This window comes from Propithecus coquereli, unplaced genomic scaffold, assembly GCF_000956105.1.
Source record: "Propithecus coquereli isolate 6110/MARCELLA unplaced genomic scaffold, Pcoq_1.0 Scaffold104, whole genome shotgun sequence".
In the NCBI taxonomy this organism is placed as follows: Eukaryota; Metazoa; Chordata; class Mammalia; order Primates; family Indriidae; genus Propithecus; species Propithecus coquereli.
In genome coordinates this window covers 8,353,761-8,367,997 of record NW_012134303.1, presented here as the reverse complement: position 1 = coordinate 8,367,997, position 14,237 = coordinate 8,353,761, and the positions used below count along the sequence as shown (strand labels likewise).

The window sequence follows — 14,237 nt, the reverse complement described above, 5'->3', positions numbered from 1 at the left end:
TGGTGGTGGTGGCGGCGGAGGCGGTGGTAGAGAGGCAGCAGCAGCAGGAATAGGAGCAGAATGGTATGGATAGGACTGTGAGGCAATCACTAACAAAAAAAAAAAACAAAACAAAGTAGCAATGCACACCTTCTTATAAACAGTAGCTCATCTTCTACTTTTATTGCGTCCCCACTGTGGTCAAAGAACGCTTTTTCAAAAATTTTATTTCAGAATATTACGGGGCTACAAATGTTTTGGTTATGTAAGTTGCTTCTGTACAGTTTGAGTCAAAGTTATGTGTGCCCATCACCCAGATAGTGTGCACTGTACCCGTCAGGAGTGAATTTACCCATCCCCTCCTCCTCTTCCCTCCCACCTCCTTGATTTCTGAAGAGTGTTACTTCCTATGTGGCCAAATTCTCATGGTTTGACTTAACAAAAACTTGGAAGGTGAATTGCCCATATTCTCTTAGACACCGCAGTTGAAAACTGGCTCATTACATGTCATTTTGAATTAAGAAAACTACTGGAAATTAAAAGGAAAAAACTGGAAGTGGCAGAGCTTTGACTACCAGACTCTGAATTCTTAGCTAACAGGTACATGAATAAAACGCCATTAAAACAAACTTTTAACTTAGTTTACTACCCAATGTAAATTTAAGAATATTTTCAGCAATCTGTCACTCTCAGTCAAATCACAAGATGTGGAAGCTAATACGAGATAGACTAAACTGCAGAGATTACAGATTTTAGCAATTCTTGAAGGTTTCTTCTACTGGTAGCATCTGAGGAACATAGGGAACTCTAAATCATGGCAGTTCTATTTCTAAGGAGGTACAGAATCTAAATCAAAACAGGCTAGATGTAATATTTTATCCCTTTAACTTTCTACATCTGTTACTATAGTTTAAAAACAATATTCATTTAAAAGTTTCAGTTTTTGACATAATTAAAATATATTTAAATATTAATCCTCTGATGATAAACATAGTTCCAACCTAGAAAAAACACGTATCTCCCTATATATAATATGCCAGCTAAATTTGTTAAATTTTCTGACAAAAGATGATACAACTCTTAAGCTTAATTGAATCATTTTAGCCAACTTAGAAATTCAAGTACCAAATTTCATCATTGTACTATCTGAACTATCATTTTAACCCTGAGAGGTATAGAAAGTTTAGTATGATTATTCAATAAAGGTTTGAATTCAGAGTTTTAGCATACTGAATTTAGTATAGGAACAGTCCACACAAGATGAATTTGTTATTCTGGTAATTCAGCAAGAAGTAATCCACATTGTTTTTATTCACTGTAAAATACTAACAATATACTCATCTATGTCTTTTATACACAGTTACAGGCTAATAGGAATAGGAGATGTGTGTCTTAGGGTGATTTAAAACTTGATAAATAATTTTTTTTAGGGGTGATGAAACTATTCTTTCTTAATTGTGGTGGTAGTTATACAACTCTATGCATTTGTCAAAACTCATAGAACTGGGCACTGAAAACGAATTACACTGCATCTAAATTAAATGGCACATTTTTAAACCTTGCTCAACTGTTTTGGAGTTTTGTCGTACATTTAGAAATCTCTTTTACAGTTGTGGAAGAGGAATTTAATTTTCAGAATATCCCCAAATGCTCTAGATCTATGGATTTTTTTTAAATAAAATAATGGCTTCTCCAACAAAGCTCTACTCTTAATCCTTTTAAACTAGCACTCAAAACGAACCACATCATTTTTCTAAAAAGCAAATGGAGTAAAGTCAATTAGCTAAAGATAGTAGAATGTGATTATGATCACTAGGTAAAAACCAACTACTGGACACAGAGGTAGCTAAATAAATTCCCATAGCCCTGAAAGAATGAAGGGTAGCAGAAATTTGAAGGTTACTTTGAAATCACCTTCCTTATAAATGTGTAGTATTACAATAAGCCTTCTAAGAAAAAGCTTTTACAATTTCAAATTGCTAGAGTTGCTTTTACAATTTCAAGATGCTCTACATGAGCATCTCATCCTTAGACTTAAAGGGCTGTGTAGGTTTAAAAGATACAGTTCAAGGGATGACTCCAAACAATGAAAGCAAAGTTTTCTAAAATAGTAGTAGAAATCAATGTAATGCATTCAGAATGCTGATTTCCCCGTCCATGCAGTTGCAGTCTGTTTCAGGACATTTCAGAAGAGAACATGAATATTTAACATTCTGCTTCTCTAGAGATCAAAGAACAGGGCCAAGACTAAGGTGTGGTGAGGCACTCCAGTACAAAATTTAAAGGGCCACCAAAATTAATGCAAAAAATCTATGATGAATAAAATATCAAATTTTTCAATAAAGGCAGGATCCAACTCTGCACTTGTATGACCCCAAAAGTAAATGTCTCACTCAACTCACCCTAAATTTAACCCACAGATCCTCCCTTTATTTAAAATTGATACTTTGTTCATCATTAATTTTTTCACATTAATCTTGATTTTAAAAAATAATGAATGAATGTGATGTTTTTTGGTACCTGCTCAAAATTTTACACACAGGGCAAGTGAATGACTAGTTCCTGCCCTGGCAAAGCCTTGGGAATAGTTACCACAACTCAAAGTTGGAAGTTGCCAGGATTTAATGCCGATGAGGAGACTCATAAGTAAAGGCAATCATCACATCTAGTTAGTTACCTGTCAGATTAGCAGTAACTTAAAGGAAGATGAGAGGGGCCTGTCAGAGAGACACATGAACAACAGAGCGGGGGAAAAAATCAGTTGTTTCATCTAGGGAACTGACAAAAATGACAAAGAACGACTAAAAAGCAGCCAGATCTAGTAAAGCAAAGTTATAGTTGAAGTTTATAAGTGATACAGTTCCTGTGATTCAAAGAACAAAAAGATAAATGAAGTATATATTTTTTAGAAAAATCTGGCATTTAAATGGTAAACTTTCAATTATTCCATATAAATAAAAGAGACATTACAATGGTTGATTCACCAGTCACTTGAATTTTTTAAGCTCAGATGTCTGCCAGAAGCAGACAGCCAATGTTTTCCCCTACAATTAACACAAAGTAGTAAAATCAGGGTCTACATTCAGATTTCCAATAAAAAAATTTCTAACATTAATTAACATATATTACATGTTTTTTGTTCCAGGCATTGTGCTAAGCACTTTTTTATTTATAAGTTAAATATACACAGAAAACAAATCAGTGTATGACTTAATGAATTATTTTAAGGTAGATACTACCCAGGTCAAGAAATAAAACTTTGCCATCACCCCAAATAATTTCCTTTGCCCCATCCCAATCACAGGCCTCTCCCTTCCCCCATAATTAACCATTATTCTGACTTTAATAGTAATCACTTCCTTGTAACTTTTATTAGAGTTTTGTCACTCAAATGTGCATTTCTAGAGTTTTTTAATCTTACCCATTAAAAAAAATTTGACACATCTAGAATGTCTTTTAACCTACTGGTCCCTCCTCCATCCCTTTCATTTCCTTACAGTTTGTCATTTGAAGAACCTAGGCCCTTTGACTTGTCAAGCTTTCCATAGTCTCGATTTTACTGATAACATACTCATGGTGCCGTTCAACATGTTCTTCTGTATTTTCTGCCAATAGGTAGCTAGATCCAGGAGACTGGATCAGACTCAGGATTGATTCCTTTAGCACATCTATAGCTAATGCTTGTCTTTGCAATCTTAGCAGCTACTGATGTTTAATGTCCGTCCATTCATTACGGACTACAAAATGATTATATTCTGTCGCTTTTTTTATTGACTAGTTAAAATACTATTATAAAGAGATACTTCCCCCACTCATCTATTATTTGGTTGCTCAGTGGTACAGTTCCTATGAGAAAGGCAGGATAAAAGGCTTGATTCTTTCACTTTATTTTCCAGTTTTAAAGAAAATGAATTGGTTTTCTCTCATACTCTTAAGGTGACCAATTCTTAAAATATCATTGGGAACTTAACATTTTTGATATGTTCCAATTTATTATAATTGTCATTGTTAAGGCTCAAACTGTTCTATCTCTGGCCAGTGGAAACCTCTTCAAGATGGCTCCTGAGTCCTTATGACAAGACCGCAGTACTGTTGATAGCTTCCTTGGTATCTGGTATAATGAGATATTCCAAGCTCATCTTGAACATTTCCTGCCCAGACCTGGAATTGGCCATTTCTCCACAAATCCTTGTTTTTATAAAAGCGATAAATGGTAGTTTAAAACCACAAACTGGGTGCTGGGCATACTTAATTGTTTCGACATCTTTCAGTGGACAGAGCTAAGAAACATATATGTATATTTAAAGATAAAATATCTCAAGCATCGATACTTCTGATTCCAATTCAAGACTATAAAAGATTTTACTTGGCATCTTTGCCACATCTGCACTTGATCTTAGCCAAAAGGCCAAGAAGTGATCTTTCTGCTACATCTGTATTATCTCTTTTCCATACTGAGAATCCTGGTTCACAAGGATATAGGAAATGATAAAATTAGAACACCTGTTACTCATTTATTTTAGCCCACATTACACAATCTCAGAATAACACTGAATATCTAGATAAAAGTACCTGATGTCACTGAGAGCATTAAAACATATTCTGTATATGTTCTCTCAATTCTGTCATTTTAAAAAATAGCTATATTTACACTGTTCAAACATAAGGCTACTATCTAGTATATTCTCAACTTCTCAGCCCTCATTTTGTCTTAATTCTACAAGTAGCTATGTATTTAATATTTATCACCAGGTCTTACTCCGATGTCTTTGTTTTGGTAGTTTAAAATTCAAAGCTCATTCTCTAGTACATTGTTGTCCAATACAACTTTCTGTGATGGTAAAAATATTCTCTATCTTCTAGAGTACAGCAATGCTGTCAAAGTTTAATGATTATTTCTGTTATATTCCATACACTCTTTTAGCTAGATACTCAAATGACTTTCTAGTTCAGTAATTTTACTAGAATATTCTGGTGTTGGTTGGTCCAGGTCAATATTCTCAGATATGCGGCATGTTGTTTCAGTATGTACTCTTAAAGTTTTTTAATTTCAGTAAAGTTTTCTAAATTATAGCTTTTCATATTTTTTCTATTCCCTTGCTTTGGTTTTCTTCTTTAGGGACTTCTATCGGTGTTTGATCCCCTTTGCCTAACTTCAATGTCACTTCTGAATCTGTATCTTCATTTTTTTCAATTTTAGGTTTTCCCTTTCTTACATCCGTATTATTTCTCTTAAAGCATTACCTGTTTTGCATACAGGTTCAATATGCCTAATCTGAATAACTGAAATCTAAAGTGCTCCCAATTCTAAAATTTTTTGAGTGCCTATATGATGCGTAAAGGAAACACCCACTGGAGCTTTTTAGATTTCATTTTTTTGGATTAAGAATGCTCAACCAGTAAGTATAACATATAATGCAAATATTCCAAAATCAAAAAAACCCCAAAATCTGAAACACTTGTGGTCCCAAGCATTTTGAATAAGGGATACTTTTGTATTTGTTCAAGCTCATTACAGTTTAATCTTTCTTATTGAAATGACCTTCTTCCCTTTCTAATTCTTTCCTGAATTTTGTCACCTTATGTGAATTTTTCTAATTCTGATTTATGTTATTCTTTAATGCTTTTTAGTATTTTATTAATGTCTTTAGTTCATTTTGAAATCATTTTTATTTAATTCTTTTTAGTAGGTACATTCCTAACATGCTTTCATTGTCTGTAGGGATATTATTCTCCTTTTTTAAAGAGATCTTTGTATAATATTTGAACTTAATGCTCTTTTATTCTTTTCCCTGTCCTGATCAATTCTGATTCTACTCTTAGCAGTTTCTCCCCAGTGAGGAATACTATCCTTAAAAAGGAGCCCTAGCAGGTCACTTCTGAAGAGTTTTTAGGGGCTAAACTATTCTACACCCTTCAGTCATTATACCATGTGCCTCATGCACTTTTCTAGTATTAGAGAGCTCAAATCTCTTCCCAGTTTTAGCTATTACTTCCAAAATCTCCACCCCACTTTCCAGTGAATTCTTACTAGCTCTTTTGGGCATCTTCTGTTCTCAGGTCCATAAGACAGCATCCTCAATGCTTCTGTATTCTTGCTCCCTCACAGAGGCTGATAGCATGTAGGTCTTGTGACCGGTGGTTTGTCCCCACCTGCTTAAATATTGGGGTTCATGGGGATAACCTGTCACCTAGTTTTGTTGTAGATGATGCCCATGGGTTCTGGTTCTGCTATTTCCATTTTTATTTGGGTACTCAGATTGAAAAGCTAATGCTATTGTTGCCACCACCTTCTCGGAATTCTGCTGAGAATTTTAACTTGTATTAACTCACTGAAATTCCACAACCACTTCATGAATTGGTACTATCAGTACTCCCAAGTCACGGATAAGAAAGGTTCGATAATTTGTCCAAAATTACAGTTAGTAAGTTATAAAACCAGAATTCTACCTAGAACTTAAATTCTAGAATCTATATTCTTTATTATGACCTTCATGGGATAATAATTGATTACACAGCAATGTATTTTATAACAAACTTTTCAGGAATTTATTCTATAAAGTGAGAAACTTTTCTGTTAATTCCTATATAATAAAACCTAACTCAAAGTTTGAGAAACCAGTACAAGTCCTATAAAAATTCAGTGAGTAGCAAAGCAACAAGTACAAAATCTCAGAGCCAAATTTGTAAGAAAAAAATTGAAACCTTGACCCCCAAATATCATGGATTCTTCAATGGAAGACATAATTAAGTAGATCATATTTAATTCTAGAAATTAATCACATCTAATCACTAGAATTGCTGTATGTGCATGTTTATAAATAAGAAAAGAGGCTCCCAAAGTAAGTAACCACTAATAACCTACCTGGCCTGCCTTGTGTAGGTGGAGATACAAATAGAGGTTGTATACCATTCTGTGAAGGAACTGAAGTGCAACTACCAGCTTGATTAGCTGCTGCACAGTTAGTTAAGACTGGAGCTGGAACATTATTGGCACAGGAAGCTGCAATTGCTGCAGAATTTCCCATCACCTACAAGTATGAAAGAAAGTTCAAAACTCTTAAGTTTGGTTTCTCAAACAGTATTAGTCTGTTATCTGATCTTAAATGTCAGGAAATAGTTATTTTGTTTTGATAACTACAACACTGAGAAATCAATCTTTACGTAGACCCTATAATAGAAAGGTCATTTCTTTTAGAAGATCCCAGATTACTTTGAGAGCTTTAATTTTTTATCATTTTTCTGAAAATATATCAATATGATTTTAAAAATCAAGTATCATATTGTATACAATGAAAAGTTTCTCTCCCACCCCTGCTCTCCATCTGTCTAGTTACCCTCCCTCTTCCTGAACAGGTAACCTCTGGGTTTCCTGCACATTATTCCAGAGATTTGTTACATTCCTTTTTACATACATGCATATATATTTCCCCACATAAGCATACATCTTTTAATAGAAAAGGTGCTTTGCATTTTTTGTAACTTCATGAGACTGCAATTTTTCCTGCTATGCCACAGCTCAAGAGTACAAACTACTTCCCTTCAGCACCCAGTACAGGCCTCTGCAGAGAGCTATTCAATAACTAGTAACAGACTCTTCTTGAGCACACTATCCTTAATGGCAGTTTTCACTTCCTTACCACTCACTGCAGTGTGGCTGATACACCCCCCCCCCCCGCCCCCGTGAAACTCCATTCAAGGTCACCAGTCGTCTCTATAGCAACAAATCCTAGTAGATTCTTGTTAATCCTTAGTTGCTTGACCTCTTGGCAGCAACTAGCACTTGATTGCTCCCTGAAACATTCTCTTCCTGAGGTTTCTGTAACATTCCACTCTCCTGCTTTTCCTCCCGCCCTCCTGCCTGTTTCTTCTCTATCCATTTTCTAAAATGTGGTGATCTACTGGTTCTGTTCTAGATGCTCTTCCCAATCTCTTCCTTTTCCCAGAATGATGTTATTCACTCCTATGATTTCTGCTACCTTTTTTATGCTGACTCCCCATTCTACAGAAGAGCTTTAAGTTTCAGTAAATGAGACGGACTTCACAGGTAATTGTTAACTCACTCATACACTAAGAGGTTCACAATAGACTATGAATAGTCCAAGGCCAGCATATAGAATAGTGTCTGGAACACCTGAGATGCTCAGTAATTTGTTGAATGAATTTATTGATCACTGTGCCAGATACCACAAGATATAATAATACTTAAAGGAACACAAGCAGCTGCTTTGAAGTACGATGAAGGTAAAAGAAAATTCATTTTCCTCTGTTCAGACCACTGTAACTGACTGTTTGATAACACCATGAAGATTACCTTCTGGAGGTAGTTGTATGAGGTAACTGTGTCCTGAGGAGACATAGAACATGGTTTTCTGTCCTGAAGAGACTTTAATGAATAAAAATATAGTTAAATAGAGGAAAGCAAGAAACAAAACAACACATCAATAAAAGATCTGCTTTGTTTCAACATCTCCTAAAACTAAATGAAAGTGATTTGTCCTGAAATAATTCAAATTTGGAAGTGACTACTAAGACAACGCTCCAAAAAGTATCACAATAGCATCTGATTTAGGTGACTGTTAACTACCTAGAGAGATCCTCACGACATCTAACTCTAGTCCCAACGCAGATACTAAAATGTAACTAAGAATTGAAATTTAAACACTTTCTCAGTGGCCTTTCTTGACATAAAAGCTTCAAATGCAGTAGGATCAACAATAGTTTTGCTTTTAAAAAAAAGCATTCTATCTGAAGATGTATCTTGGGACAAGAGTTAACATGTTATTCAGCTGCATCCTATTAAATCAGGATGTAACAGATGTAATAGGACCCAAACACTATTCTCCTCTGGCTCAAGACCTTATCTTTGTGAAAGTAATGATTTTGAAAAGCTCAGACTTATGCATGACACCGAACATCATGGTAGCAAAAGCTCTACCAGCAGACTGACAATACTGGTAAAAACACGGAGAGAAACAGGGTAAATGATCATAAAGAACAATAAGAGGAACCCTATTGTGAAAAGATGACCCCACTTAACACAGACCTAAGATTATATATTTCCAAAGTTTGTGTTCAAGTATACTTAAAGTAGTTGTCAAAAAGTAAACATTTGCCCTGGCTCAGAAGGTCCTGTGTGAATGATAAACAATTTTAGAGAAGGATTTAGCTGAGTATTGGGCATGGAAATAAGAAGCAGGAATAAATGTTTATGGTTTCTTAGAAGGTTCTGTGCCTGGAAATTTTTATTCAAGTCCTACATTGGCCCTCCCCCTAACAGAATGCTGTAAAAAAATCACTTAGAAATTTACTATGGATTTGGTGACTGGAGGGTGAGAGTGAAGCATATCATGAAGAGACTGAAAGATATTAGGGGTATATGATTAAGTAAATTCAGAGCAAAAAGGGACACGTGACAAGTGAAATTAAAGGGACAGAAAGAACTAGTGTTTACTCTTGCCATCCCCCAATGGTGAGATTTTTACTTGCCTTTTCACTCGGATGGCTATTTCAAGAGGTAATATAAAAAGCACATGATATATGAATAGTAATGGTAGGGGAGAGGGAGACTCCTCCTCTAGAAGGGGGAAAGTAAGGGAAAGAGAAAGAAGGGGAAGAGAAAATTAGAGTTTTCTTCTCCGTAAGATTTATGGCCTAAACAATAAAAACAAAAAGGTTAGTACATGAAGTTAAGATTAATCATAATTAGAGAACAGAGGGTAATTATTCAGGTTCTTTATAACTATTCCAGTTCATGGTAGGATTGCCCTTCCCAGCACCATCTAAAGTTAGGTATTGCCATGTTACTTGTTTTGCCAATGAAATATGAGCAGAAACGTTAAGAGTCAGTGTTCAATTTCTGTATCTTTTGCCCTGCTGAGATGATTGGGAAAGTATGTGTCCATCAGCCTGGCCCCTGAGTGATCAACAGGGGCCTGCTACCAACCTACATTGGACATACATTAGCAAGAGCAACTTTGCCTGCATTAAGCCACGGAGATTTTGGGGGGTTGTTACTGCAGCATAACCTAGCTTGACTAAAACAGATATTGGTAACTAGAAGTAGGGTGGTGCTATAAGGAAAACTTTAGTAGGAGATTATAAATATGTAGCTCTTAGGGGAAGCAGTTTAGAAGAAAGAATGCTAGAATTGTGTTTTGATTACTTTGGCAGAGTTTAGAGCAAGGTATTTTAAGACAGATACGTGTAGAAAATAATTAGCGGTTTTCAAGCAGGAATGAAAGGGAATAGAGAGTCCTTGCATACAGGGTCTCATAGGGCTAAAGAGGCAACTGTTTCAACCCTAAATAGTAAAAGGTAAAATTGACAGATGCTTTGAACAACAAAAACCAGTTAAAATTTGGCCTCTGAGCAAGAATCCAATCACTGTTAAAATCTGAGTGCATTAAGATGTCTCAAAGCAAGAGTTCAACTAAGGATATAACACCCAGTAAATCCTTGCACTTGGACAAAATGGCTCATGGAAAAGTATCCAAAACGTATGGCTATTCCATCAATGCCTGATAATCTCAAGGTGTCTGCAATCAAGTAGAAAGAAACAGGGATAAAAAAAGCAAAGAATTATAGCAAATCAAAGTGGCACATCAACAAAAAAGAATTGTCAGTATGATTATTGGTACATGAAAGTAACAGAAAACAGAGAGGCAGAATAAATTAATCACACAGCCAAAGAATCACAAGCCAGAACTAAAACCATTCAACTGAGATGAAAGGACCCCTGGGGCCCCAATCTTCTATGAGTAAGTAGCAGGCTGAGAAAGCTGCTCAGTTGCCAAGGATGTATTATTCTCCAATGCCTACTTCAAAGATTGCCAAGGAAAAAAGGGCCTTGGAGTAACCAAGAGCCCCAGAAAACAATGAACCAGAGAGTTCCTCCAGGGAACAATCCCCACGCATATGTTGGGGGTCTTTATAATGACTACCCATAAAGGTCTCAGACTTTCTATAGGCCAGTAATTGTATTTTTCCTGTTTTCCCCCTTTCTAAGTAGGAATTTTTACTACAATTTTTCAGTCCCTGCTCCACTATTGTAATGGGAGGGGTAGTGGTGTAAAAAATTTTGTACTTTTGGTTTTAGGCTTGAAGATCAATATAAGCCACATCTGGACCCAATATAAAGAGTGCTATATGTTACCCCAAAATCCTGGGCTTTGAGTTTGATTACACTGAAAGGGACTTTTAGGTTGCCTCCTTTGGAGTAGAAGCAAGTATTTTCCTGTGGGAAGGAGAACAAGTTGAATGTTGCAGTGCTTGGTGCTGTTAAAATGTTTCTAACTTTTGCCTTCCAGGCACAGAGAAGTTAGACTTTTCAGTGGGCCCTGCTCCTGCCAATGAAATGGAAAAGAAAGCGACATGGGTCATCTCTGGTGGAAGCTGTAAGAGCCAGTGCACCCTGTACTACCTTTTATTTCCTGCCTTGGCAATCATGGATGGAGCCTCCATCAGCCTGAGCTCCCAAGAAAGCCCTCCTACAGACCTCCACTGGACATGTAGCATAACAAAGAAACAAATTTTTATTATATTGAGGTTTATGGTTCATTCTAATACAAAAATAATAAAGCCCTCTAAAAGACTGTTATTGCCAATGCTAGAATTTCCTCTTACACCAATACATACATATTAGGAATATCTCTAAATAAATTTCAGAAAAGGGGTATGATTTTGGGTGAGTTTATTTCTGTGTCTTAATTTCTTCATCTAAAAATGAGAATGATACCAATTGTTTCATATGGTTGTTCTGATTTAAATACATTTATATGTATAGCTCTTAGAACAGTGTCCTAGTACACAGTAGGAGCTGTGTTTGCTACTATTAAATACCTACCAAGTTTGCTGTAGATGCAGTTGTGCTATAAACACCTGAAGTTTCATAGTCTGGCTCTAGAGGATATAGCCAAAGTAAAGTTAAAAATCAGCATTATTTTATAGTTTGAAATTCCATAAACAATAATAAATGTCAAATTATATCTCGATCTCACTGACCTGAAGGATAAAGATATTCTTCATGATATCCCCCTAAAACAAAAAGACAGAAGTATGTTTGCACAGGTCTTTTTAGCTCAGCAGAACCAAATGGCCAGCATTTGCTGTTTCTCAAGTTTTATGGATATATGTTCAAAACTAAAATGTATACATCCTAGAAGGTGATTTGAGCTTTCATACTAGTCAACAGATATTGAAGCCAGAGATTAGCTGTAAACAGTACAAATTTCTCCTGTCAAAATTCCCTTAGCTTAGAGGTCAGGCAGAGGTGAAAACCCAGCTGTATCCAATTTTTCGAGTAAGGCAGCACAATGTGGTGATTAAGCACATAGGCTTTGGAGCAAGGACTGCCTAGATCTGAATCCTGATTAACCACATGACTTTAGGCAAGTTAGTTAATCTTTGTGCCTCCATTTCCTGTCAAACAAGATAAGATTATCTAGCTCATAAGGGTTTTTAAAGAGGGTTAACAGAAGTGAAAAGAACTTAGCACGGTGCTTAAGATATGTAAGCACTCAATGATGACTATATAAAGTAATCTGAATATAACCCCCTTGTTTCCTTAGGTGGATATTAAAGGAATATATCACATCTCATCTGTTTTTCAGCCTGTTTCATGGAAGTACTACATGTAAAACCAGTTCATCCTGAAATGATAGCTCAGTAGACTGAAGTACTTTTAAGATTTCTGTGCCACTGAAATGCAGAGAAAGTCAATCTTCAATTGGATAGTTTTCCACCAAATAAAACCCCACAGGTCTAAACTGGATTTGATTCTTAAACATACCACTTATCAACCACGCATATATGCAACTCCTCAAGACAGCAGGATTTTAGGTGAGAACAAAGATTTGGTTATTTCAAATATGCCACTACAGGTGAGTAGTACATCTGAAATTACAGGGCCGAAAGGATCATCTGAGTAAGAGCAGAGAATGAGTGTCCTTAAGCACATGCATGCACATGCATGTACAAAGTTTTCACAGATCATTCTAGTGCTAGATTTTTCTTCTCATTAAATTCCTAGAAATATGTATTTTTCTTCCACATAAATAACAAAAAGAATTTATTAATAAGTAATTCAGAATGCTTCACACCTCCTTCAGCCACCCAATCCTCCAGAATTGTTTCAGTAGGCATATAAAGTATCATTTAAGCATTATACAAGGTGTCCATGTACCAAAAACATTTGTACCCCCTTAATATTTTGGCAAAATTATTAATCTAATTTTAAAAAACAGTAAAATGGCAATGACTGTTGAGAAAGAGAGAGAGAGAGAGAGAGAGAGAGAGTGTGAGTGTGTGTGTGTGTGTGTGTGTGTGTGTGTATGTACGTATGTATGTATGTACAGGCTTTACAGTCAGACAAATCCAAATTCCATCTCTGCCAGTCACAAAGAACCACATATTATATGATTCCATTTATATGAGATGTCCAGAATAGGCAAATACATGGAGACAGAAGATAGATTGGTAGTTGCCAAGGGCTAGGGGCAGGAGTGTTGGGGGAAATGGGGAGTGACTGCTAATGAGCACAAGGTTTCTGCCTAGGGTGATTTAAAATGTTCTAATATTAATTGTGGTGATGGTTATGTAACTCATTGAATTGTACACTTTAAATGGGTGAATTGTATGGTATGTAAATTATATCTCAAAGCTGTTACAAAATAATTATATCTCTGCCATTAACCAAGAATATGACCTTGGCCATGTCATTTACCCTTTGAACTTCAATTTCCTCATATATAAAATAAGGATACCACATTCCTCAGAGGGATACAGCAAGGACTATAATTATAATTAATTAGAATGGATAACACAAAGGATTCAATAAAAATGTTTATAGATCAAGTAGATCTCTGTGGGCAAAGTTGTTATTTCATAGCGGTCATACAAAATAATAGCTAGTCACATGAAAAGGCTAAAGTAGTCATACAAATGGTGAGGACAACTATGAATAGTGCCTTAGAAATAAGGAGAACGTGTTTTCCATACTGATGTCTCACCAAATTAAAACTCACAAAAGACCTATGCAGATAGCTGAAAATAACTTATAATAATGTAGTGGCCTACTGAAATAGGAGTCTATCCTTCAGAGAAATATCAGGACATCTTCAAAAACCTAGCAAGCTCTGAGATGAGAACTTATAACTCTTTCAAAACTAAGCTACTGGAACAGAATGAGACCCCAAAACTAAACTTTTGGTCTACTTTATTGCTCTGATGTGCTAATGCCACAAGAATCATCTTTTTAA

At 35.7% G+C, this 14,237-nt stretch overlaps 1 protein-coding gene across 3 annotated transcripts in view; it reads right to left on the bottom strand.

The window, feature by feature from the left end:
* The window catches only part of ALG13 (ALG13, UDP-N-acetylglucosaminyltransferase subunit), a 70,669-nt gene that overhangs the window by 13,227 nt on the left and 43,205 nt on the right, over positions 1-14,237 (bottom strand). For all 3 annotated transcript variants that reach the window (XM_012645521.1, XM_012645508.1, XM_012645514.1), the window contains exons 20-23: positions 11,983-12,015; positions 11,825-11,880; positions 8,294-8,365; positions 6,845-7,010 (exon numbers count right to left, since the gene is read on the bottom strand). In XM_012645521.1, the coding sequence (XP_012500975.1) occupies positions 6,845-7,010; positions 8,294-8,365; positions 11,825-11,880; positions 11,983-12,015 (327 nt within the window). The remainder of the gene's footprint in view (positions 1-6,844; positions 7,011-8,293; positions 8,366-11,824; positions 11,881-11,982; positions 12,016-14,237) is intronic.